Below are 22,923 nucleotides of genomic sequence, written 5' to 3' on the forward strand. Positions count from 1 at the left end.
CCTTGGGAGCCGGCGGTATTCACGGAAGATCTGGTCCTTTGAGGGTAACCATTATGCTGATATGGCCCTCAGTGAAAATTAATTTGACAACCATGGTATAGAAGTATGAAATTTGGCAGGTACTCTCTAAGGGGCCACTATCTTGGGAAAAAAGCTTTGGCCACTAGGTCCACACAGGTCCGTGTGACAACCTCAACTTAGTTCCCCTTACACAACATAACCGGTCCCAGCACTAACTGATAAGTACACGTAGTTTGACCAGTGCCACGGAGTTCACGCCTTCACAAGTGTTAGCTGTTTATGGCTCGTAGCAGCGGACAGCAGTCATTTGAGGGGACGTTCGTTAGCTTGTTTGCTAACACGGTTGATGTTTGTATCGCTCGGGGTTTAACTGCAGGTTTAAACTTCACGCAAATCAGACAATCGGACGTGTATTGTGTAAGAGAGTATTGTAAGATGCTTTTAGCAACACTTCTAAAGAGATTTTCTTCAGGACCCGCCACAGTTTGAGACACTTCAAAAGAGTCCATGAGTATTAAGAGAAATAAAAATGTACAGATATTATGCAATTAATAGTTATTTTCATGATCATTTGGTCCATAAAATGTCAGATAAAGTTAAACAATGTTAACCAGTGTTGTTCTTCTTGTTTATTATCTGCACATTTTTATTTGGCTTAGTCTTGTTCACAGACTCATGTTTCAGTCCAAGATTTCCTGGATTCTGACACCTGACTGAAGGGCTTTTCAAGTGTCTCAAATGTCACATAGCAATCCTCTCCAGCATCCGCCCCTAACCCCCCATCAATCCTTGCCTGCACACCCGAGCCCTCCACTCTTATCACTGGCTCTTCCATTCCTGACGTCCTAAGGGGGGCTGCACTTTAATTTTTCAGGATAGCCATTTGCTTCTCTTAAAACTCAACTCTCCATTGGTGCAGAGCTCTCTGTTCTCGCTACACGTCTTTCAATCTTTGCTGCTTTGCCTCGTAATATACTTTTTTTATTATGATTTCAATTAAGGTTACATGAAAGTGAATGGACTTAGTGAAGGGGAAAAAAAAAACACGTTTGTCTCCTGTAAATCAGTCATGACCTCCAGTCTAGTCAACTCTTTAGCCAAGGTTTACGACCCGAAGCCTCTTCATGGTCAGAAACTCGGTGGAAGAAAACCGTCTCTTAATGGATCGGACAATTATCAAGCGTCTTCTTCCTCGTCGTCATCACCGCCTGCTTCCTTTTCGCGCGATGTTGCCCTGCACCGTGTGGAAAGTCGGATGGACTCCCTGAGCAATCAGATGGAGCACTTGCTCAACATGCAGCAAACTGTCTTGACCCGGCTGGATGGCCTGTCCCAGGACATCAGGGACATGGGTCAAGATCTGGCCTCGATGCGCGAAGGGTTCAGCGGGGAAAGACGTTGGTCAGGGGTGGAAGTGGTGTGCAAGGGACTGCACAGCGCAGTGGAGAGGACCAGTGAGCGCCTGGAGAGTCAGGGCCTCAGGCTGGAAGGGGTCGAGAATCTGGTGGAGGGCACTCAGCAGGTGATCAGTTTTATTGGGGAGGTGGTGAAAAGCTCCAGGCTGATGGAGCTGCTCTTCAAACAGCCTGGAAACAAGTCACACAAGAAGGTGAGAGCTTTAACTCTGGTGCAAATTAGATTTCACTGAAAGACATGGCTCAAAATCACAAAATGTGAAGTTTGTGACTTAAGTATGTTCAGTAGGTAAGAGGGAAGAGCAAATGGTCTTTCAACTGGACACTTATGGGTTTAATTCCCGACCCCACTAGTCGACACAGTCGATGTGTCTGTCCTTGGGCATGCATTAACAATAACAATGCTAAAAACCCCATGTGGTTCCTGATGGCTGTGCTGGTAACCTGTGAATGGGTATGAAAAATGTGCGATAGAAAATTAATAGCCCATAGATCCACTGTATGACTGTGTGAGTGAATGGGTGAAATGCAAACTTGAAAAGTAATGCTGCAGATGTGATACAAATGTACAGTAAGTCAATGTACAGACACAAGAAGACTCACTTCAAGATTCTCTGACTGATGCCACATCTGTGTCCAGCGACCGGCCAGACTCATTTAGTTCAAGATGGATGAAAAACGTATCATCTCTGTGTGTTCACATCCAGAGCTCAATGACATTAGAAGTTTTATCTACATAAAAAGAGAAAAAAAAAGAGTCAGTTTCGCCAAAATAGCAGAAAATGATCTGGCAAGCATGAATGACTTGAACAGAAATTCACGTATTAAGCAGCTATGAGTGGTCATTAAATACTAGAAAATACTGCAAAAATACAGACTATTTACCATAACTTAGGGAGAGATCTAATGGCATTGTTGGGCCGACAGTAGCTCATTGGTACAGTGAGTTGAGGGTTTGATTCCCAGCTCCACTTAACCCAAGTTGCTCCTGACAGCTGTGCACCGTGTGACTGAAAGAAATATGCTGCACATAGATGCGCTGTGTGAATGGTCGAATGGCAAAACTGTAGTGTAAAGCAAGTGTGAGCGTTCATGAAGACTAGAAAAGTGCTTTATAAATACAGACCATTTAACATTGTACCATTGTGTTGACAGCAGTGCTGTTTTAAAGGATGAAAATGAGATTTTGATGGTAAAATACATGTACAGTATATCTTCGAGTGGTGTATGAATGATGAATGACTTTACTTTAGTGCAAGTCCCTCTCCTCCACTCCGTTGTTGTGATAAGGTTCTTTGAAACACTATTTTTAGTCCTGCTGTGCATCATTCTCTGTAATGTTAAGTAGTTTTCCCTGGTGCAGTGAATGTGTTTTGCCTCTGACGTGTAAGTGATTAGAGTCATACTGGTTATCTTATCCAAACCAAGATGAACAGAGGCAGTCCAACAACAAGCCTGGTCTGTTTCTAAAATGGTGGCATTACTGATTGATTAGACAGGGTGGTGTTCTTGTAGAGAATGTAACCTGCTGCACGCTGTGTATGCTTGTTATACACTGTAAAAAATGTCCGTAGATTTTACAGTTAAAAACTGTCAAACCATGACAGAAAAGGACCGTAAACTTAAAAAGACTATAATACAGTTTTTGTAACAGTGAAGTACCGTAAATATATGTATTTCCCAAAACAGTAATTTTTGCATATTTTTTCCTGTAAAAATGACATTTATCTACTGTTAGATAATCTTGCACTGTAGTAATTATGGAAATATCCCATAATATTTTTAAGAGCCAAAACTGTATCTTTTGCAGGTTTTTTTTTTTGTAAAAAATACATTTTTATTACTGTTAAACTTATTAACCATTGTGTTAATTACGCAAAACCTTTACTTATTTACTGGCATAGCTGCCAGTTTTTTACCGTTAAAAATAAGTGGGTTTTTTTGTTTTTTTTTAATGAATAAAGTGGTATTTTATGTTAATACGGGCTGTTTATTTCACATTACACATTATTTCATGGAGAAATGCTTTACTTATACAATATTTTCACGTTAAATATATGGGAAAAACACTGTTACTTTCAATGAAAAAAAAGTTATTTATATGGTAGAATATTGAAAAAATCAACAACCTTTACCGTAACATCAGCAGTAGTTCTATCCTTTTACCGTATTGTGAGAAAAGGTTCTACCGTATTTATTACGGTAGAATTCTGGCAACCACAGCTGCCAGTTTTTTACTGTAAAAACAACAGGGTTTTTTTTTACAGTGTACTTGATATGTGGAAGATTATACAAACCTTTTACTGCACTCTCTCTTTTTGTGAGTGTGTACGATACATGTTAAAGTAGGATACTGCTCTATTTAAAAAAATGGAAAAACAACATTGCAACACAATGACATCACACCCAATGTACTGACATCATGGACAACTTTGCATTGTGCATTCAGACAAAATTATAAAGTGACCAAATTATAACTGACTAGAATGTACTTTTAATTGATATTGCCATTTCACCATCTTTACCGTCATCACTGTCCCGTATCTTCGTATATTTTTTCTGTAAAAGTTTGAGCAAAATGCTCCCCGTGTGTGTCGTCTGGTCCTCATCATGCATCATATAAGAGTTACAGGTATCGGCAAACATTGCTGTGCCATAATTATGCAAATGAAAATATCCAGTCAATATAACTATGGTAAATCGATATTGCATATTGTGTACAGTAACAACTAGAAAAGAACTCGGAGAGCGCAGACCTCCACCAAGGCAGCTCAGCCCACAGATCACGCCAACAATGTAATCACTTGTTTGGGGTCCCATTGCAGACATTTCCTGAATATCCGTCTGTGACTTTTCGAGTGAATGTTGCTAACAGACAGACAAACAAACAAACAAACAAACAAACAAACTCCGGCGCAAACATAACCTCCTTGGCTGAGGTCAACAATAAAACAGACATCAAGAAACATGGCTTCAGAAAACATGTCCACAGAGAGACAAAGGACAAACATGTCAGGTGGAATATTTGAACTGAATTAATTAGTGAGGAAAAATCTGAAAAAAACATGGTCTGTCATGTCGTGTTACTATAAAATAGTAAAAAAAAACAAAAAAAAAACAGTTTGAACAAGGCCCTTTATGATTTATTCCCAGACTGTTTTGTCAAGTGAGAAATATAGATTTCTGGGGGAACTGCAGAGTGTGCTTGCTCGGGTGCATTTAACTCATTTGTATACCATAATATCTACAGTAATTGTAACGATTTAGCCGTATTTAGATGTGAAATGTAACACGACAGTGCCACCTAGTGTATACATGCATTAAGATTAAAAGTGTGTGATGAACCTCAACATGTAATGTCAAATGTTGCCCAACAGGAAAGGATGTCTAAGGATATATAAATATGCCTGTTTTACCCAGCGGATGCAAAGCAACTTAATAATGGTTGTACGGGTAATATTAAGTTACAGCTTCGGTGAAATGGCCACTGCCTACCCAGAATGCATTGCTAGTCTTTAAACACTGCAAAGCAACACAATAATACATAATCTTCTGTAAATATATTAATTTGTATGCTTTTATAGATGTAAACATTGGAATATTACTCTCCTATCAACGTTTGTACTATCATCACAATGAAACAAGTTAGATTTGAACACCATGACTGTGAAATGTATTGAATTTGCTGGGTATATATAATACATGTTTCTACATAACTGTTATCCTTAAGCCCAGCAACATGTGGATGCATGGTTGACGTATGAGTCATCTTACTGCGTGATGCGCAAATAGTTCCAAAAATCACAAATACTTCTGGTAGTTTTTGTGAGGCTTGGTCCAAGGATCATGTACGTCAAGTTTTGTGAAGATCGGCGAAAAATTGTGACCTGTGAAAGTTTAGTTTCGCTTTCTATTCAATCCAATATGGCGGAAGAACGACAAGGGTCAGTAACACTATCTTCAATTTCCACACTACACCGGTTCCGGCCGGATGATCCAGAGTTGGACCGGTGGAGATATATCAAAAGGTCTAGGAGCAGGAGCTGACCAGTAATAAGAAAACTTTAGAAGGACAATAGTGTGCTGCCTTTCAGCAAGCACACTTATCATTTATTTTGTACACTAAACTCGCACATATATGTATTTGGATGTGACATAAATCTGCCCTCTGTTTTTTCTTCCTTCAACGAGGCAAAGGATGACAAGGATAAAGCCAAACTGAGTCTGAAGGGCTTGAAGACTCAGAAGAAGAGGAAGCCCGTGGACATGTCAGGTAGGATGGACAGTTGTGTGGGAATTACACAGCATCATTTGCTTATTGATGATCCACCAGAGTGTTTTCAGACTAAATACTAAAGGTATAATCTGTCTATCTGAAGGACTTAGAAGTTACCTCGGGATCAGGAAGTTTCTAGTTCACTCTCCTCCACAATGTGTTTAGTTGTCCTTAAAGGGCCAATATTGCGCAAAATCAACTTTTTAATCACTTTAGTACTGATATTTGGGACTCCACCAAAATGTGAAAAAACAAGACTCAGTCATGTTTTAGTGGTTCCACTTAGTGTAAGTATAGGCGATAAAACACGCGATGTTTAAACCTCCCGTGGAATGACGACATAGCAACACATTTCACCGTGAATGTTGGCACCCCGCCAGGCAGAGTACTTCACAGCTCCACCGTAGCTCCCCCTTGTCCCTGTGAAATACGAGAGTGCAGACGAGGGAGGAAGAGTGGCTGCACAGCGGAGCACAGTGTTTTACACAAACTTCCAGCCTCAGAGGACTTGTGTGTCCAGTGGATATATTTTATTTATGAAAAAAATGTTCACAAGCTTCACAAGCACTTTGTTGTTGATCGCGTGTGTAAATTCCTATGCTAGAAAAACACCTTGAACGCACCAGTTACGTGTGCTGCAGTTAGCGAGTGACATGTGTGGATCAATCATATGAAGAGTACGCGTTTGAAAGCACTGCAGAAAGATGTAGATGTTGTCCTACATTTCTTCTCAACCAAAGGCTGCCTTTCTGTCGTGTTTCCACGTTCTCTCCTCGTGTTGTTGATCCACACACGTCACTTGCAGCTGCAGTAACACTGCAAGTGATACTGGGTCTTTTTCTAGCATGGGAATTTACATACACGCCGCGCCGTGCAGTGCATTAATAGTTTTTCTTCGATTCTAATGTTTTTATGATCCCGAGAAGCCAAAATCGTGGTCACACTATGCATTACGGTAAAACGCAGTAACAACGGGTAAACGGACATTACTATGGGGTATATGGAGCGGGGGTTGTGACGACGGTGCATGACAATAGGTGATAAGTGGCGACAGTATGACTGTGGATAGTAAGTTAGATCGACACTCCCCTGGAAGCAGTGGGTGTGTGTTTACCTGGGTCTCATTCACATGTAAACGACCAGGCACAAAACCGAGCGTTCTGAAAAGGGCTGTTTTGGCAGAGTTATTGAACTGCTATTGTGCTTCATCCTTTTGAAGATATTTTGACTAAAGCATGACACAGACATGTTCATTAGGGCACCAGGACCTAGTTTAACTAGGGGTAATAGGGTATAATATGGGACCTTTACCTACTGTATATATAATAAAACATACATAATAATATATATATATATATACATATATATTATTATTACTATTATTATTATATAAGGCTTTTGGCTCAAATCAGTTTTTTCTGGTGTCCCTGTTGACAGTGTCCATGCATCCTGTACATCTCAAGTTGGTTCCCAGTACAGAGGGTGGACACATGCAGCACTGACTACATGTACCTCCTAAAACCCCAATTATTTAAAAATTTCACATTTACTGTTCCTGATGTGTGTGACTGGTGTTAATGAGACACTGTAAAGCAGTTTCAGAGTTTGATAGACTGGAGAAAATCCAATCATTTAAATGCAGCCAATAAAATAATACAGTTGGTGTTCAGTTTTATTTGTTATAAAACCCAAATGTTAACATATTCTTTTAGAGTAACCTTGGTTAGTACACATGAGCGTGAACTTTGACTCATCGATGGCACCACTAGAGCCTTTCCGAAAGACAATGGTCTGTGTCTAAAAGCACAGTTTTGTACCTTGATGAGCTGTATGAATGGTTGAATGGCAAAAACTGTAGTGTAAAGCAGCTTTAAAGGGACACTATGTAGTATTTATGGGTTTATATAACCCAAAATCCACTTTTTTATACATATTATGTGCTCCTGCATTGTCTAGTCATTGTATAATAGTTTTTGTTTCATTTTCGTAGTGTTTCAAAAAGTCATGTAAAATAACATGGTCGCGGGCCGCGGTTGCATAGCCACTGTTAGCAGCGAGACGCCATGTTTCTACGGGAGCCTGTAAGGACAAACACGAGAGAACAAATCAATCGTCTCTTTACTTGTAGCGGAAGTCCCGCCTCCTCTCTCTCCGCTTCGTCTGCTACGACCGCGGTAGCTCCGCCCTCTCCCTCACCTCACGAACCTCATCTGCTGACACGGAGAAAGACGACGAGGACGACATTTGACCTGCTGAGGATACCATAGCGCTCAGGGAAGGGAGGGGGTGAGCAGAGGAGCAGGTCTTTGTTGTAAATTTCAGCCTCTCCTCTAGATGACACCATAAACTACTTACTTCACCTTTAAGTATTCATCAAGACTAGAAAAGTGCTGTATTAATAGATACCATGATACCAGATACCAGAAATTTGCACTACAACTGACTACAATTTGAACTACAGCGTTCCGATGCCGTGTTTATGGGGAACTTTTTTGCTGTTTCCATCTGGACGTGGCCACAGTCTCTCCCTCTTGTTTATCACTCATCTTCAGCGTGGTGTGTGAGGGACAGCATGAGAGTGAGGGGGAGAGAGCACAAAGCAAGGAGCCGATTCAGAGATGCTTTTCTGAAGCAAAACAAAAGTTATCATGTTTTAAAGCGGAACTAGACCGGAAGTTCCTATTATCGCAGTTTTTTTGGTGTGTATCTGCGTCATTACCTTGTTTATGAAGCCCTGACGGTTCAAAACAAACAGTTCAGCCATTGCTCAGAACGTTGTGTTTTATTGTAATCTCGGGGCTCAATGAGATCACTGAAAATCCCGTAATAGTTACGTAAGCAGCGGTTCTCCTGAACAACCGATCGTCCTGCGGTAGTCCGGGCACATCCGGTTACGTACATTGAACCACAGAAGAAGAATAACGTCCGTTGTGGAGGTGTTTCACGAGCAACAGTGTCTTCTGACTCTGGGTCTGACTCCGGATTAAAGTCATAAAAGGGATTGCGGCGGGGAGTCGTGAAGAAGCTATTTTTAAACACTGTTAAAACAATGTTTTGATAATGAGGAGCAGTGCATCCGCCGTTCCAGAGGGGGGCGCTGCGCTTCTGAGAACGGATGTGCTGGATAGTACTGGCCAATCACAAGACTCTGTCTTCTGGGGGTGAAAGTTCACTCTGAAATCTCGCAGCAGAAAAACACCGTCAGAAAAGAGGATTTCTATCGGCTCGTTTACAGCAACTAGGAGGTTTTTGACCATAAAAACAAGTTAATATATGTAAGTAGACCTCCATAACTAACATATATGTGCAACAGGACCACTCTATGTGACCTTTAAAGAAAATAGAAAACATCACACGTCCTGCAATGTGACGTGTGATCGCACATGCACACATTTGCGATGACGATGCTCAAACGATACATAATAGCCCTGAAATATACACTTGAAATGTGCAGGAACAGCGTTTTTACCATTTAAAAGTAATTGGTGCATGAAAAAGTAATGTGTTCCTCCTTCTGACTGAATTAATAAAAAGGTATATTTTCGGCATCTCCAAGAACAATATTCTATTAGTGATTATTCTTGTCTTCTGCTGCTATTTTTGAGAGTGTACATGTTTAAGCATTGCAATACTTTCAAAACTGCCAATGCAAATTACAGAATTAAAAAACATTCTCTGTTTGCTCCCACCTCAGATTCATCTGCAGTGAATGAGCCTGCTAGAAGCCCACAAACTTCTAGCCTCAGAGGATTTGTGTGTCCAGTGGATATATTTTATTTATGAAAAAAATGTTCACAAGCTTCACAAGCCCTTTGTTGTTGATCGTGTGTGTAAATTCCTATGCTGGAGGGACACCTTGAACGCACCAGTTACGTGCCTGCAGTTAGCGAGTGACATGTGTGGATCGATAATATGAGGAGCATGCGTTTGAAAGCACTGCAGAAAGATGTAGATGTTGTCCTACATGTCTTCTCAACCAAAGGCTGCCTTTCTGTCGTGTTTCCACGTTCTCTCCTCGTGTTGTTGATCCACACACAAATTACAGAATTAAAAACATTCTCTGTTTGCTCCCACCTCAGATTCATCTGCAGTGAATGAGCCTGTGCTGCACGAGCAGGTGGAAAAGTTCAACAGGCAGAACTGTGAGCATTCCCACGAAGACATAGAGGCTGAATCCCAGAAGGCAGACGACAGAGGCAGTGCTGCAATAAGGCAGGATCAGCCGGCGCAGCTGATCTTGGATGGAGCGCAAACCTCAGCCTCCCAGTCAGGGGAGAGAGAGGAGACGGGGAAAGGGAACGAGGAGGAACAAAAGGAGGACATCTTTGAGGAGTTGCTTCAATCAGAAAAGGCCCCACCTGTTCTAGAAAGGTATTTTTCTGACATGTTCACTTTGTTGACACTAGATGCACCATAGAAATTGGAACTGGAGGGTTTCCAGTTCAAATTCCTGGATGAGTCAAAGGCTGGTGCGCCCCTGAGCAAGGCACTGAATCCATCATTGCTCACTGCTCCTGCCCGACTTGTGTGTGGGGTTATTTAACTGTCTGATTTAATACATTGTTGTCTAAGAAGACACTAAGTCAGGGGAAAATTAAATTAAAAGTTCATTTATAAGTATGCATTTTATCCCCCCCCCCCCCCCCAGTTCTGAGGAGGTTAGTGATGTGGCCACCTGCAGCAAACCCCGTGTCGCAGAACCAGACGTGGCGAAGGACAACTTGAAAAAAAGCAAAGTGGAAAATGCAGATGGCGAGGTGGTGGTGGTGGAGGAGGAGAACAAGCTACAGGCATTCACATCTGACAAATCACAAAGAGGAGCAGAAGAAGATGGGACGACAGACAGAAAGGCAGTGGTGAAAGAATTCATTATAGGTAAGAACATGAGTGCACATGCACGAAGGAATCATGGTGCGTTCCATTTGTAGAAAATTTCCGAGGTCAACCGGAGCAACCACACACACCCAGAGACACGTCTGTAACACACTTTTGTTTCACAGTAATCAGTCGTACACACGGTACCGTTTTAATAGCGATACTTTTTTCAAGAATCTTGAAAAACCAAAATCATAAAGAGATGAATGCATGTTTTAATTGTGAGCCTGCACTTTTCTAAAATGAAATGAAAACACATTCAAAATCCTGGCTGCGGTTCTGTTTGTCATGAATTTGTGATCAAATCAAATCAATTTAACTTTTTTTTTAGCACCAATTTAAAACACTGCAGTTTCTCTCTGTGTTAGCGTGTGTGTGCGTGCGTGTGTGTGTCTGTGTGTGTGTGTGTGTGTGTGTGTGGACTCACCATACTGGTTAGCTTGTGACATTTGACTTTTTGTTCCTTCAAAGAGATCCAGTGTCATAACACCATGCCTGCTCAAGCCTCACTAACATGTCAGTGGGCACAGCTGTGAGAGCAGATAATGACACATTGACATGTTGCTATTTTCATCCACGTTGTTTCTGTGGGACTGAGGCCGATCCTCAATCTCTGTCATATTTTTTTCATATTCAGCAGCAGCGATTTTATCAGCGTTTCATTGTGTTCGTTTTTTTTCCTCCGTGTTTTCTTCAGACTCCAGCCCTCCACCTTTAGCCCCTTTCGACCATCGCATTGTGACCCCTAAGCCTCATCCGATCGCCACCTACTACACTATCAACAGAGACGAAGTCCTCGGAGGGTGAGTGACGAGGAAACCACAGCGTGTCCGGCTCTCATAGCACCTCTGTGGAGTTTATAACAGAGAATGTCACACCCCGTGAAAGCCTAATAGTTTTTTCCAACTTTTTTTTTTTATTATTACTCCCTGAAGGGGCAGATGATTGAGAGCCTCAAGAGGCCATTTCCACACAGCTGATGTAATAGACCAGTGCTAAATCCAACCTCTCAAACCACAGATTACTGCTCGGCACCCAAGCGCATTTCTTAAATTACTGACATAAAAGCACAGTCATTACTACCTATCATTGTTTAATTGAAGAATGATCTGTGTATGTACGTCTGTAACTAACGATTATTAACATTATACATAAGTTTTTCTTGCAATATATCAGTTATTTGGACGACCATTAAAGGTGACATAGAGTGGTCCTGTTGCACATAAATGTTAGTTATGGAGGTCTACTTACATATATTAACTTGTTTTTATGGTCAAAAGCCTCCTAGTTGCTGTAAACGAGCCGATAGAAATCCTCTTTTCTGACAGTGTTTTTCAGCCGCGATGTTTCAGAGTGAACTTTCACCCCCAGAAGACAGAGTCTTGTGATTGGCCAGTACTATCCAGCACATCCGTTCTCAGAAGCGCAGCGCCCCCCTCTGGAATGGTGGATGCACTGCTCCTCATTATCAAAACATTGTTTTAACAGTGTTTAAAAATAGCTTCGTCACGACTCCCCGCCACAGTCCCTTTTATGACTTTAAACCGGAGTCAGACCCAGAGTCAGAAGACACTGTTGCTCGTGAAACACCTCCACAACGGACGTTATTCTTCTTCTGCGGTTCAATGTACGTAACCGGATGTGCCCGGACTAGTGCCCGGAGCAGGACGATCGGTTGTTCAGGAGAACCGCTGCTTACGTAACTATTACGGGATTTTCAGTGATCTCGTTGAGCCCCGAGATTACAATAAAACACAACGTTCTCAGCAATGGCTGAACTGTTTGTTTAGAACCGTCAGGCTTCATAAACAAGGTAATGACGCAGATACACACCAAAAAAAACAGCGATAATAGGAACTTCCGGTCTAGTTCCGCTTTAAAAGGATGCAAAGTCCAAAATGACATCATGAAAATGTAGGTGTTGGCTGACTTGCAAACCAAAGTCCAAAGACTTCAATGAATCATCCAGATGCAGGGAAGCCATGGATTATTTGTTTGAGAGGTTGTAACTAGCAGCTGTTTTTATTTATGTATTTTATTTGATAGTGACTATAAGAAATTTAAGCTTCCTCTTAATGATTCCCCACTAAGAGTGCATGTTATTATTATTATTATTTAACATTACAATATTGTTGTTTCTTCACTCTTTCTCTATTATCCATGTAGCGTTGATCTATGCATGTGTGTTTGACTCACTAAATGTGTTTGATTTCCTTTCATTAGAGGGCGTTTTGGGCAAGTCCACAAGTGCACAGAGAACTCATCTGGTCTAATACTGGCCGCCAAGATCATCAAAGCCAGGAGCCAGAAAGAGAAGGTGTGGTGAACGTGATCAGCTGATGACAGCTCAACGTCAAACTTAATACATGTACTCTGTTTTTTTCGCAATCTTACATTATCAACGAAAAGAAGCTCAATAGATTACATTAGAGAGAAGAAAAAAAAACATGTCACGTGTTAGTCACACTAATCTGATTTTGTTTTAGTGTCGTCTGAAAGATGAGGTCAACACACATTAAAGTACTTTGTATCTAGTTGTCCAGGTCATGGGAAGAAACCGGTGAAGACAGCATACAAATGATAACATTTCAATAATTACCTCTTATAATGGGCAAAACTGTAAACAATCATATATCTGTCAAAGCCCATCAGATTTGAAAACTATTTGGTTTGTGTATGCAGGATCAGACACTGAGTAAAGCAGTAATTTAAATGTAATATAGTTCAGATGAGTATTTCAGCAACATCTTAAAGGAATACTTCACTGATTAGAATGTGGCTTTGTATTGCTAGAATAGCAGTATTATTTTTTAAAAAGTGTGCTTCCCTCCCTCAGTTTTCCCTAGATTTCTAAAAAATAGTATTTATTTCTCAAATTAATCTGTCCCTCTAAGTACTTAGAGAGTAAGTTTTGCGCAAGTCAGTGCGATCTCGCGGTTTTTGTGCGGTCTCGTGGGCTTGGCCGTCGTGACGTCATTACTTGGCGTGGCCGCCATGTTGGAGGCGTTCTTTACTGCTACTCGGACCAATGTAGCGGATGTTTTTACAAGAAAGGTTTTTTAAAACACAAAAGTTAGGGGGGCAGCTGGGGAGGCAAGGCTATAAATTCTAAATGTAAATCCTATGTGCATGACTTCTGTCTCCACAGGAGGTGGTGAGGAACGAGATCCAGGTGATGAATCAGCTAAATCACGCCAACCTCATCCAGCTGTATGCTGCCTTCGAGTCTCGTCATGACATCATCCTAGTAATGGAATAGTGAGTCTATCTAAACCTACATGGTGTGTGTTTGTTGCTCTTTCTGGCTGTAATGTTTGCTTCTCTTTGTAGTGTGGAGGGAGGGGAGCTGTTTGATCGCATCATCGATGAAAACTACAACCTGACAGAGCTGGACACAGTGCTGTTTATTCACCAGATCTGTGAAGGGCTGCAGTACATGCATAGAATGTACATCCTACACCTCGACCTTAAGGTAAAGCACAGTTAGCAACATGTCTATGGAAGTAAATCTGTGCCATCTGAGTTTGAATTCGAATTTCTAACACTGAATTTTTTGGCATCGAAATTAGACTTTGAATTTTAAAAACCATCAAATTTCAAGCACTGTTTTTTCTTTTTGCCATTCATTTTTTTTCAACGTTGAAATAAATTCAGTGTAAAAAAAAATTGATGTCTCAAAAAATTCAGTTGCAAAAAATTCAATGTCTCAAAAAATTCAGTTGCAAAACATTCGATGTCTCAAAAAATTCACTTGCAAAAATTCAGTAGCAAAAAATTCACTTGCAAAAACATCAGTTAATATCCGGGTCACCAGACAGAAGCAATCGATCCCTGTCTCAATTCATCCAGGTATAATTTAAGTATCTCGAAGCAGAGCCAAGTGGTCTCCTTTCTAAATATGATCATCTTAATTAAAGTCCAGTAACTTTTATCTGTTTAAAACACCATCTTTTTGCTACTGGTTTGTAATATCCTCATTTTTCTGTGCTGTTTGTGATGACAGGGTCGTCAGCATGATGACATTTTGCAGTCAGCCAGGCGCTTATTGCATTTACTCAGTTCGTCTGATAGACAACAAGGAGCAGCCAGTGGTGGCGCCACAAATCAAGTTATGAGGTTTAGTATTAAACTGTAATTCATGTATGGCCAATGGAGCGTACGTTGATTGGTGTTGGATGAATTGAGACAGGGATCGATTGCTTCTCTCTGGTGACCTGGATATTAACTGATGTTTTTGCAAGTGAAATTTTTGCAACTGAATTTTTTGCAACGTTGAAAAAAAACAATGGCAAAAAAAAAAAAGTGCTTGAAATTTGATGGTTTTTAAAATTCAGAGTCTAATTTCGATGCAAAAAAATTCAGTGTTAGAAATTCGAATTCAAACTCAGATGGCACAGATTTACTTCCATACATGTCTGTCTTTTCCTTCGTGTCATGTCGATTTAGGAAACATTTGTCTCTCTCCTATTTACCGTTAAGTTTCCCCGTTTCTTACATTAAACAATGCCGAGTTGTTGTTGTTTTCTATCATTAAAGTCAGCGTTTTTAAACCTTTTGAACTATGGCACATTTTTTTACATTAAATCTTACGGCATACCACGGTTACACATGTTGGCCAGCCACGGCAACACCGGGAACAACTCTGCCGAGGGACATTTTGAGTGTTTACAGATTCTGAAAGTGTGAAAGTTCTAAGCTTTCTGATAATAGAAGATAATCAGATAATATTTGAAGAAGATACGGCCATTTGATTGTAGGCACTAGGGGTGGAGCGATACTGCAAATTTTGGTATCGATCCGACACCGATAATTCTGGCGCTCCTTTCACGTTGCTCCGTCCTTTCGTTTGGATTATTAATTAATTAATTATTAGTTAATAGAAATCCATCCACGACAGTTTATGAATAAAATACTTGTTGTTATATACAAATGTTATATACACATTATTTTCATCCAAGTAGAATACACAAATAAATACAAAAATGAAGCAAAAATAATATAACACGTTTCAATGGGATAAATGTATTACGATGGCCAAAATATTACTTTCACCACTATTATCAACCTGGATATCCTCTGCCAAACTGAAAGGCCTCTGTTAATGACCGCTGCCTCTGGGTCTGTTGGACCAGGGAGTGGAGGGTTTCTCTCCTCCTCTCTCCGTCTCTGAAGCTCGGCATTTTCCTTGGCGTGGTTTTTCGTGTGTTTGTATAAATGAGTTGTATTGCCACGGAGTTTTACAAACTACACACTTTGCTGTTGTTTCATTTGTGACTTCAAAACAAAGCCACATAGCGCTCCTCTTTCTAATGTCCGCCGTTCCTCCGCTCCGTCTCTCAGCATCTGTGTGAGTCAGCCAGCAGCACTTCTTGCTTGTTTCCCTGGGTCACGTGACAATAAAGCACCAGGGGGGGAGGAGGAGCAGAGTGTGCCCAATTTATACTCCGTACTGCGTAATGGGCTCTACGTAGGTCACGCAGAGCCCTCTGCGTTGACGCAGAGCCTGTCGAAGAGCCTCTGCGTCGTCTACGTCTGCATGAAATATTTTTTAAGTGTCCGTCACTCCGTCAAGGGACAACGGACACGGCAAGAGCTGCGATTGGTCCTCAGGACAGGCCGAGCGAAGCTGCTCTGTGCCGGCTCACAGTGAGCACCGAGCGTCCACAGAGGGCGGAGCTGAACACCGCCGACTTCGTCGCTGCCGAACTATAAATACGTCATATCTTAACACACACAGCACATGTTTAGACTCTAAATGGCCAATTTCTCGCCTCCAATTATCTTAAAACTGCGTTCCGGGACACGGAAAAGTGACAAACGGCCGCTGTTTCAACAACAACAGTCTTTCTCCCTCGGACGCCATTGCTCACTGTAGCCAAAAGCACAACAACCTTGCGCAGCGACCCCTACTGATCGGGCGGGATATTGCAGCGCCTATCCGTCACCACGACGTAGAAGTATAAAGGCTATAATGTGGCCTTTATACTCCTGCGTAAAGGGCTCTACGTAGGTCACGCAGGAGGATACACTGACTGTTGAGACACAGCTACTGTAACTTCTTTCAATGGAGTGCCTTAATCTTATTGAGTATATGCATGGGTTCTTCCTGGGCTGCCGAGTGTAAGAAGGGGAACCAAACAAAGTGATGTAATGCCAAAGTTAAAGCGCTAATAGAGCTAACGAGGTTCTGCTTGTAGCCTACTGGTTACCCTAGTTGGCAGTGTGTCGCCCAAATCGCCCCTATACACTGTCCGCCCATGCCCAAATCCCAGGGGAACTACCATATACTCAACAACAGCTATTAGACTTACAGTAAATAAAAATGCTTTTGCACAAATGTTCATATTTTTTTCAGAATGATCACTCATGGCACACTATTGTAGTTAACAAACACTGAAAATGCTCCTCCATCCATCCATCAGAAAAGCAATATCGTATAACAACAAAACAAGGCTTTCTGTCTGTTTTTATTATTATTATTTATTTTAATCTCAAATGTGGAAAACAAAACGAGAACAGCAATTATCATGAACTTTTGTTTGTTGTTGTAATCTCTCTCTCTTTTTTTCTTTTTCAGCCAGAGAACATTCTTTGTGTCAGCAGAGCTACCAACAAGATCAAAATCATTGACTTTGGCCTGGCCAGGAGGTAATAATCGCTCACACTAGGATTTCCTAGGAGTACCAAATGTATACTGTACTTGTAAATGTCACACGGTTCTGTTGTTCGATCTCTGACAGGTATAAACCGAGGGAGAAGCTGAAGGTCAACTTTGGAACGCCAGAGTTTTTAGCCCCTGAAGTAATCAACTATGAGTTTGTTTCATTCCCAACAGACATGTGGAGCCTCGGTGTCATAACTTACATGCTGTAAGTGGTCACACACACACAGTAAGTGCACACATACAGTATTAAGACACCATCAGCTGTTTATCTGACCTCTGCTGTCTGTCTGTTCAGGCTCAGCGGTTTGTCTCCATTTCTGGGGGACGACGACAACGAGACACTGAACAACATCCTGGCCTGTCAGTGGAACTTTGAGGAGGAGGAATTCACGGACATCTCTGACGAGGCCAAAGATTTCATCTCCCGTCTGTTGGTGAAAAGCAAAAGCTGGAGGATGAGTGCTGCAGAGTCCCTGAGACACCCCTGGCTGTCAGATCACAGTCTGCACTATCAACTAAACCAGAAGGTGACACTGACATGAGATTCATTTATGAACAACTTCTAACAGAGCTACTGCGATCACGTTCACTGACTAACAGCTGAAACTCACGAGCACTCAGATAATCATTGGTCTAGAGGGTCAGCATGGTACATATATACTGTATAACAATAAATATTTGAGATATACCTCATCATACATACATACAATGCACAGGAAACAAGCAAATCACTATTCCCAAAAAAAAATGGTTGTAAATCTCAATTTTGTGATCAAAATACAGAGCAAAAAGTCAAAGGTTAGCTAAGGAAAGAAATCTGTGTATCATTCGAAATGATCCCCGATGAGCCCCCTTCCAAATGAAGCGTCACCATATTTATCTCTTTGGGAAACCCACCCTTAAAGGTGAAGTAAGTAGTTTATAGTGCCATCTAGAGGAGAGGCTGAAATTTACAACAAAGAACTGCTCCTCTGCTCACCCCCTCCCTTCCCTGAGCGCTACGGTGTCCTCAGCCGGTCAAATGTCGTCCTCGTCGTCTTTCTCCGTGTCAGCAGATGAGGTTCGTGAGGCGAGGGAGAGGGCGGAGCTACCGCGGCCGTAGCAGACGAAGCGGAGAGAGTGGAGGCGGGACTTCTGCTACAAGTAAAGAGACGCTTGATTTGTTCTCTCACGTTTGTCCTTACAGGCTCCGGTAGAAACATGGCGTCTCTCTGCTAACAGTGGCTATGCAACCACGGCCCGCGACCATGTTATTTTACATGACTTTTTGAAACACTACGAAAATTAAACAAAGAATATTATACAGCGACTAGACAATGCAGGAGCACATAATATGTATACAAAAGTGGATTTGGGTTATATAAACCCATAAATACTACATAGTGTCCCTTTAATACTTTTTAGACTGTCCAAGAAACAGCCAGGGGCGTTTACATTAAATTCCACAAACACACAATAAACACAGTTAAAATGGTACCTGAACACAAAAAACTACACATTAGGTCTAATAAATAACCTCACTGTCTGGACACATGCCATAACATACAGAGTACATGGTTAAAGGGACACTGTGTAGTATTTATGGGTTTATATAACCCAAAATCCACTTTTTATACATATTATGTGCTCCTGCATTGTCTAGTCGCTGTATAATAGTTTTTGTTTCATTTTCGTAGTGTTTCAAAAAGTCATGTAAAATAACATGGTCGCGGGCCGTGGTTGCATAGCCACTGTTAGCAGCGAGACGCCATGTTTCTACGGGAGCCTGTAAGGACAAACGCGAGAGAACAAATCAAGCGTCTCTTTACTTGTAGCGGAAGTCCCGCCTCCTCTCTCTCCGCTTCGTCTGCTACGGCCGCGGTAGCTCCGCCCTCTCCCTCGCCTCACGAACCTCATCTGCTGACACGGAGAAAGACGACGAGGACGACATTTGACCAGCTGAGGACACCGTAGCGCTCAGGGAAGGGAGGGGGTGAGCAGAGGAGCAGGTCTTTGTTGTAAATTTCAGCCTCTCCTCTAGATGGCACTATAAACTACTTACTTCACCTTTAAACAAAACTTATTGATTTAGCGCTGATGCAAGTGCGTCATTCGCGAACACGCCCGTCCATATAGCCATCCGGTGTCAAGAGCGCGCTTCCTAGACGCACCGGGAAATACCTGGTGAAAGCGACGGTAAGAAATTGTACCTATAACACATGAACAATCGCATAATTCTTTAACCTCGACAGTACGTAGAGGCTTTGCGGTTTCCGCTTCAATCATTATATTACCGCTACCAAACTGAGTTTTACCGCGAGTGAGTGAAATGAAAATGAATGAATGAAATGCGAGTGAACGCGTGGGAAATTTTTTTTTGGTGTGCTTCGACGTCATGTATGCCTCCATCGGTTTAACCACACCCAAACTAAACCTAACGCCTTACACAGTCAATAACAACACACGTGTACAGGGTGAACACATGCACATTGTTAAACGCAAATCCATTGTTTTTATAATACGGCATCTTTGGTGCGGCCATTGTACGGACGCATGAGGAGGCACAATAGCCGCGGCGTCACACGTATCCTTGGTTTACATCCTGCACTGAACCTTAATTCTTGTATGCTGAGACTGCTTGATGTTCTGTTTGGTGCCAGACGGTGTATCCTACTTCAGTGGATCTCTGACAATTTATTTTGACAAAACTTGGAATCCATTTTTAGATTATATCGGTATGGAGAGTGCACAGACTCTACAGGGCCTTTATGGACTTATCTGGTCTGACATTGACAAGAGGGAGCCACACTTAAGTTGTGAAATTGCCCCAGTAAGTGCTGCAAAATTAATGTTCTGCAATGCCCACAATGCTACTCACTCATCCGGTGTTGCAACAGTGTGAAGTTAGACCAATAAAACATTGCACAACATGAATGATCTATGAGATGAAATGTAATAGTAAGACGCATTAGTCAAATATTTTAACCAAACGGTACACAAAAGATTAGTATAGTGAAACAGATTTTGAGATTTTTATTTTACTTCACTGTACAGGTTTTGATGAATCATTCATTTCAATTCAAAGAGTTCCAGTGCTGGGGGAAGGTTTATGATTAACTCGTTTAACTACATTGCTCAGTGACATTATGGTAACATCACTGCACTTCAGATCTAATACCTTTTCAGTTGTTAAGGTGGGGTCCAAAGCCAAAGGTCAGCTGTGTGTCGCAGGTTTGTTTTTCCTTTAAAGCTCACATAGAGTGGTCCTGTTGCACATAAATGTTAGTTATGGAGGTCTACTTACATATATTAACTTGTTTTTATGGTCAAAAACCTCCTAGTTGCTGTAAACTAGCCGATAGAAATCCTCTTTTCTGACAGTGTTTTTCAGCCGCGATGTTTCAGAGTGAACTTTCACCCCCAGAAGACAGAGTCTTGTGATTGGTCAGTACTATCCAGCACATCCGTTCTCAGAAGCGCAGCGCCCCCCTCTGGAACGGTGGATGCACTGCTCCTCATTATCAAAACATTGTTATAACAGTGTTTAAAAATAGCTTCTTCACGACTCCCCGCCGCAGTCCCTTTTATGACTTTAAACCGGAGTCAGACCCAGAGTCAGAAGACACTGTTGCTCGTGAAACACCTCCACAACGGACGTTATTCTTCTTCTGCGGTTCAATGTACGTAACCGGATGTGCCCGGACTACCGCCCGGAGGAGGACGATCGGTTGTTCAGGAGAACCGCTGCTTACGTAACTATTACGGGATTTTCAGTGATCTCGTTGAGCCCCGAGATTACAATAAAACACAACGTTCTCAGCAATGGCTGAACTGTTTGTTTCGAACCGTCAGGGCTTCATAAACAAGGTAATGACGCAGATACACACCAAAAAAAACAGCGATAATAGGAACTTCCGGTCTAGTTCCGCTTTAAATGTCCATGTCTCATTGACTTACTCTTTAATTTCAACTGTCAAGAAAAATTGACCTTGGCCTTCTCAGCTCGCAGAGAATCAAAAAAAAAAGTCTTATTGTTACAGCGCTTCTGAAGGGTCAGACAGGGAAAGCACACCTAGACACAATCATCACCGACTCAGATCCATCGGCTCGCCGGAAATTTCACACACCCGTCGCAACAATCGGTTGAACTCTGAGACGGATTTATTCCACATGGTTCAGCGTGTTAATCGGCAGATGGAGACACAAACCGTGCCACAGTTACTAATCTGATTCTCTCTGCAGAAAAACAAGTGCCACTCCACACATGCTCCTTCTCCAGAGAGCTAAACTGGTAAGACCAGTTGATAAGATGTATTATAAGACCGTTGGCAACTCCCTGAATGTGCAGGTTAGTCAACTATTTATAACCTCATCAAACCTGCTTTTTTTTTTTTGTCTCCTTCCCTCCTACAGTTTCATTGTGATGAACTCAGCACGCCTTCTGACAATGTAGGAGCCCAACACTGGACCAATGCTGCTTTACCTGTACGGCTACCGGATACCCGCGCTCTGCCTCGCACACTCGAATCTGCTTAGCCCTGCAGCGTTGTAGCTCCGACCTGAAAGCTTTGAAGCACGAAGTGAAAAACTTTGGGTTTTTTCGCAGCCATAAACAGTCCCGTGTCACGGTTACTGTCACACACACAAAACATCACACCGGAACCAAAGAAGACTCTAGCGCAAATAATTATTGTTATACGGGAAAAAAAAGGGATTCACACGGCAGTGGTGAATCTGAATTGGGATAGAATGAATCCCACGTTCATGTGTACAGGTTTCAGATAATCGAGAGGAAAATGATTGCTGTTCTGCCACTGACAGTAATCATTTTTTGATTTGTTGCATGCTTTGCACCTTTTGGCCAATTTTTGAAATGTATTATTTAAGTAATATATTTGTAGTTAAAGACTTTTTTTTCTTTTTTGAATTTACAAGTCTTATTGAAACTTGTATTCATCCTCAAACATAAGCTAAATATGGATTTTTAAAGTTGGTTACACCCCCATTAATTTATTTTGTACTCTAGTGCTGCTTCATAGAGTGCAAGACGGCCTTTAGTTCACTTTCACGCCATTAGCTCACATTTGCTTCGGCAGTTTGGAGTAGCTCTGTCACCTTCCATGAAGGCATAATGATCAACAGAATACTACGTATGAATGATACATCTAACATGTTTTTTTTTTTTTTTACTGGTTCAACACCAGACTGTACTTGAAGTGCAAATCTTTTAGTTTAGTTTTAAGGGGAGACAAATGGGTGGAATGCACATTACTGATGTGTAGACTCAGAGTTCAGCTGGTCACTCAGTGCTTTATTGTCCCAGTCTTCCTAAGATCTGGGTCCGTTGGATGGATAATCATCACTCATTTATTGGGAAGTGCAAAAGCTTTGCGATTTTCAACACTTTTTGTTTCATTGGATTTATGATACTTTTATCAATTTTTCTTGTGTCATGAAAAATCAATGAATAGAATTAAAAAATAAATAGAGTTAAACAAAGAAAGAAATACAGTCCAATACAAGTCAATTTAGAGTCTTTCAAGATATGGTGATAGTTTAAAACAAAAAAAAACATATTAACATGGATAGATAGATTTTTTTGACAAGCTATTTAGCAAAATATCAGATTGACTGATATTTCATTGATATGAAAAATGAGATTCTGAAATGCTATGCAAATTGTTCACACCCAG

General features: G+C 41.4%; 1 protein-coding gene across 1 annotated transcript; it reads left to right on the top strand.

Moving 5' to 3' along the window:
* Positions 1–1,090: 1,090 nt before the first annotated feature.
* On the top strand, positions 1,091–21,744 carry mylk4b (myosin light chain kinase family, member 4b; the record flags this gene model as incomplete). The annotated part of the gene is made up of 13 exons (XM_083887733.1): positions 1,091–1,630; positions 5,628–5,709; positions 9,792–10,083; positions 10,361–10,587; positions 11,285–11,390; positions 12,811–12,904; positions 13,736–13,845; positions 13,918–14,059; positions 17,165–17,235; positions 17,328–17,456; positions 17,547–17,778; positions 21,473–21,521; positions 21,644–21,744. 12 exons carry the CDS (start codon positions 1,091–1,093, stop codon positions 21,515–21,517), a joined length of 2,070 nt encoding a protein of 689 aa, XP_083743859.1. The 3' UTR covers positions 21,518–21,521; positions 21,644–21,744.
* Positions 21,745–22,923: the final 1,179 nt, after the last annotated feature.

Source organism: Microchirus variegatus, assembly GCF_963457635.1.
Source record: "Microchirus variegatus genome assembly, chromosome: 4".
Taxonomy (NCBI): Eukaryota; Metazoa; Chordata; class Actinopteri; order Pleuronectiformes; family Soleidae; genus Microchirus; species Microchirus variegatus.